The sequence below is a fragment of the Triticum aestivum genome, chromosome 5B (genome assembly GCF_018294505.1).
Source record: "Triticum aestivum cultivar Chinese Spring chromosome 5B, IWGSC CS RefSeq v2.1, whole genome shotgun sequence".
NCBI lineage: Eukaryota > Viridiplantae > Streptophyta > Magnoliopsida > Poales > Poaceae > Triticum > Triticum aestivum.
Window position 1 is genome coordinate 630,211,058 of NC_057807.1, and position 4,967 is coordinate 630,216,024.

Here is a 4,967-nt window from a genome sequence, read left to right on the forward strand (position 1 = left end):
GGAGTATATAACAAGGCAAAGGCAATCGCAGGGATGAAAAAGTTATTTTCTAATCGTGTATACACATTAACACAGTTTTTTTTCTTTTTTGACTGTAACAAGAGCATTACACACACTCAATCGTTCTACCTACGAATCAAAGACAACACACACAATATTACGGAGAAAGCCGTAGCAAGGTGCATCACACACGATTGATGATGACGAGACATCGGAAGCATGGCTGAAATAGGTGCACAATTATTTTTCTATCCATGTATACACATCACAATTATTTTTCTTCTTAGTGTGTGTGCAATCAGAGGGGCTTCAGAGGACCAATCCATACAAAACGAAACCATAGCCTAGCTGATGCATGTGTTGTTTCCAAGCATAGCTCTAGCACTTGTAGCCGTGAAGATTCTAGGACCAAAAGTAACTTCATTACCTTGCTTTTACGAAAACGGGCCAAAAGTACATAAACATTCCAACGGGAAATTGAGGACACTAGTAACCAGTTTTCACAAGAGCAACATCTCAGAACATGAAATAACTCAGCTAAGAGGCTACTAGCAAAATCTTAAGAGTACAGAGACTTGTCGCACGAGTGAGTCACTGTACCACCATGTGTCATAACTTGGAAGTCCTCAACGATATTGGCCAAAGCTCGTAGAAGGCTCGCCACTTGATGAAGACTGCATACGGTCTTTCAGATATATCATATCAATGTTTTCTTGGCCCGTACCCGGTAGACTTGCTCTCAGTGTGCATTGTTACTGGCAGGCACCAACAGTCAACACCATCCTCCGAGATATATGTTATGATGGAGTCATACACGATCGGACCGAAGGATGTCTTGCCGATGTCGCCAACCCGATATCCACGCCATTGACCATCCCGGATTTGCCGCTTGCAGAGAGGCTTGTACTGGCACACACTCGATTCTTCTAAATGTCTTGGTTCTGCCCTTCCAATGTACACCTGGACAGGAAAAGATAATTTCAATCTATCGGCATATGACCACACCAAACCATATATATATGGGATTTGAAATTCCCAAGTAGGCATAATGGAAAGCCAAATTTTGTACAGAAGGAGATTAAAACTATCATGCTATGTATTACATTCGCTCATATTACTATTCGCTATCAGTCCCAATATATAAGCTAGGTATATTTTGTTACCTCTGACAGATAGTTACTCTATTAGTCTATTTACTGCATATAATTCCTGTGATACAGAACTAATGTTATTGGATTCGTATGCAAGTACTTGCCTATAATTAGGATGTTGTAGTAGTACAGTATAACATAAGCAGCATATTAGTGGACTAACTGTTTGTCAGGAAAAAACATGACTTATATTGTCTGACTTTAATTGGGTTGCCACTGAAACAAAAGCTTAATTACCCTCCCTTATATCGACATAAAGGAACAGCAAAAGTTGAAACGAACCCAATAAAAGGTTATAAAGAATCAGTTCTGATGCACGACACATACCCATAAAAAATCCAAATCATTCATTATGCGGTAATATCTTTCAGACTCTCCATTCTCACTAGTAATATGTAACAGCACCGGCACGATCCAGTCATTCATTATGCGGGAAAAAAGAAACTTCGAACGGGGTTGACATAGGTACCTCCCGGCCGTTGATGACATGGTGTGGGTCAGCGAGGGCGCGGCCAGCATCATCGGGGCTAGAGAACTGGACAAAGGCGCAGCAGCGGGGCTGGCCCGTGAGGCTGTACGTGGGAATGAAGATGTCAGCCACGTCCCCATAGCGACCGAAGTGGCGGCGGAGGTCCGCGTCACTGGTGCCTGGTGCCATGTCATCTAAGTACAGCCTCCCGTTTATATGCAGCCTGCTCATCGCTGGTGTCATGCTGTTGTTTGGTTGGACACTGTAAACACAATCGTAGAAGGAACCGCTCAGAAAGCAACTTGAAATAGTTGTGATTTGCCTTATGGCTACTATTGGTCCGAAAAGAACGTCATGGAACAGAGCATGAACTTCAGAGACGACTAAAAGTTATAATAAAAATCATATGAAAGTGGCAAGGCAAAAATACACCCTCCAAATCATGGAATCAGATTGAAGAAGAAGAATTCGATCTTAGGGAACATCATCTTCTTGGCGAACATGAAAAAAAGCTACGGTTAAGGTTAAAAAGGAGAGGATTTTGTTGTATGTGTGTGTATGAGAGAGAGAGAGCTTGTACCGGGGCACACTCGATTCTTCTAAATGTCTTGGCCGTGCCCTTGCAACGTACACCTGCACAGGAAAAAGGCATTTAAAATCCATCAGCCTATAACGAAACCAAACCTAATAATATACAAAATTCCCAAGTAGGCATGAATGGAAAGCCAAATTTTGTACAAAAGGACATTCAAATTATCATGCTGTGTATTACTATTCGCTGTCAGTCCTAATAATACGTAAGGTATACTTTGTTCCATTTGACAGATAATTACTCTATATTTACTATATAATTCTGTACTGAGGGAGATTAAAACTGTCATGGTATGTATTACTACTATTATCTATCGGTCTCCTATTAAATCCTAGCTCACTTTCTCTTCAAAAATTGACCCTGCGTTCTCACTAGTAATATGTACCGCCAGCAGTATGATCCATTCATCATTCATTATGCGGGGAAAAATAAGAAGCTGCGAGCGAGGTTAACATAAGGTACCTCCCGGCCGTTGATGACATGGTGTGGGTCGGCGAGGGCGCACCCAGCGTCACGAGGACTAGAGAACTGGACAAAGGCGCAGCAACGGGGTTGGCCAGTGAGGCGGTGCGTGGGAATGCAGATGTCGGCCACGTCCCCGTAGCGACCGAAGTGGCGGCGGAGGTCCGCGTCGCCGGTGCCTGGTGCCATGCCATCTACGTACAGCCTCCCGTTTATATGCAGCCTGCTCACTGCCGGTGACATGCTGGTGTTTGGTTCAACACTGTAAGCACAATAATCGTAAAAGGGACCATTCAGAAAGCAGTGTTGTGCAAACAGATGTAACTGAACAGCACATGATTTGTTTCATTGGTTTGGTCAAAAGCTTAATTTCCAGATTTATGTTCTTTTTTTGAAACAAAGGCAAAAGCTTTGCCTCATCTCATTGAAGAGAAAACATAGTTTTAAAGTGACATGGCCACAAAGATCGGGCGGCAAAGGCCGATAAGAATTACTCACTCACTGGGGATTACAGACTCTAAACCAGAGGCCCAGCCAAAACCCCGTTAGAGAAGACCCCAGCATTTCTCTCATTCCAGATCTCCCAACAGGGCAACACATACATGTCAAAAAAAGAAGGCCAGCATAGCGAGGGATTTCATCCGGCACCCTCCACAATGGCGCTCCACCAATCTTTAACCAAGGAAAGGTTGCTCCAGGGTGGCGTATGAGATGGCATCCCCAGTCAGTCAGAGATAATTTTCCAAATCCGGATTTTGTTTGTCTTATGGCCACTATTGGTTGGAAAAGAACGTCACAGGACAGAACACGAACTCGAGATAACTTAAAATTAGAATACAAATCATATGAAAGTGGCGAGGCAAAACGAAAGCCTCCGAATCAGAAAGGGAAGGAGGGTAATTTGATCATGTCATTTTCTTGGCCCCCCATTTTCTCTTAACAAAAGCTAGGGTTAGGGTTAGTAGAAGAAAAAAGAGGATTTTGTTTTGTGTGTGGACGAGAGAGAGGGGGGGAGGGGGGAGGGGGGAGGGGGAAGCACCTAGTTGGTCGAGGATCTCGCCGGAAGCCAAGAGTCCAGGGGACGCGATGGCTACTCCATGGAGACGACGAAGCCGACAGGACAGGAGGCGGCTGCGTGAGCGGCGGTGCTTCCTTGGATGAGTTTCTTTAGGGCAATTGATGATGAAGCATGCCCATTGGGCTTGTTGTTTCAATGCAAAACAATGAGAGCTAGCCCAGCATCATCATTGCTCTCATAGCGCCGCCACTACTCCGGCCCGCTAAAATAGGGACAATTTGTTTTCCGAATTTTGTAGAATAATCTAATCGGTTAAGTAAGTAAAATAAGTGAAATATTCATGTGTTATAAAAAATATTGGCACATAAAATATTCTTGCATTTCGAAAAAATTGTGTTTAAAAGAATCGAGTATTTTAAAAAAATCCATGCAATTAAATGTCAGCATTTCAAGAAAGTTACTCCCTCCGATCCATATCAATTATTGCTCATTTAGTCCAACTTTAAATATAAACTTGTATTAAATGAGTGACAATTAATAGCGTAATTAACAAAAGTGTTTACGCCTTTTTGGAAAATGTCCAAGTAATTCAAAATGTTTTCATGTATTTTCAAAAAATGTTAGTATAATTTCAAAAAAAATGATTTGTCCATTTCTAAGAATGTTCATGTAATTCCAAATGGTGTTCACACATTTAAAAATCATGTAAATTAAATAATGGTCACCTATTTTAAAGAATGTTTCAAAAAAGTATTTAGTGATGACAACGGGAAGGCCTGGTTTCTCTCTAAAAATAAGCAGGAAGGCCTGCCAAATAAAAAAATTTAAATGGCACAGAGGGAGACAGTTGTGCTTGTCAATACGCATGCATTTGCAATGGAAGGTTGGTTCACAGGGAAATGGATGGCTGCGATGCTAAAATCACCATGCGCCCACATCTAGAAATTTCAAACGATGGGTAATCAAGACGAGGCGATAATTAAACACAAAACTCTTAGGCCCTCTTTATATTGCGGGAATTATATAGTTTTTTTTTTTTGCGTGATTCAATCCTCTAGGTCCGGTTTGGAATGCAAGAAAAACAAGCCATGCATGTATTCATAATTATTACCTCTGTTCCGAAATATAAGTTGCTGGGGGAGTTCAGTTTACACTCCCCCAACGACTTATATTTAGGAACGGAGGGAGTACATCTTTTGCATTAATCAATCCATGCAAACAATGCCAACTCCTCAAGTCACGCATGTTATATTTTTACATTGATATATCCATGTA

General features: G+C 41.9%; 1 protein-coding gene across 2 annotated transcripts; it reads right to left on the reverse strand.

Annotated features, from left to right (window-relative positions):
- Positions 1 to 400: 400 nt before the first annotated feature.
- Positions 401 to 3,869, reverse strand: LOC123113774 (heterogeneous nuclear ribonucleoprotein 1). 2 transcript variants are annotated; one of them, XM_044535086.1, is made up of 5 exons: positions 3,714 to 3,869; positions 2,675 to 2,936; positions 2,201 to 2,253; positions 1,621 to 1,882; positions 401 to 960 (listed from the first exon to the last, which is right to left on the reverse strand). In XM_044535086.1, the coding sequence occupies exons 2-5, from the start codon at positions 2,915 to 2,917 to the stop codon at positions 703 to 705; spliced, it is 816 nt and encodes a 271-aa protein (XP_044391021.1). In that variant the 5' UTR covers positions 2,918 to 2,936; positions 3,714 to 3,869; the 3' UTR covers positions 401 to 702. The 2 variants fall into 2 exon arrangements, with proteins under 2 accessions (XP_044391021.1, XP_044391022.1); XM_044535087.1 differs by having other exon boundaries at positions 2,675 to 2,918; positions 3,714 to 3,855.
- Positions 3,870 to 4,967: the final 1,098 nt, after the last annotated feature.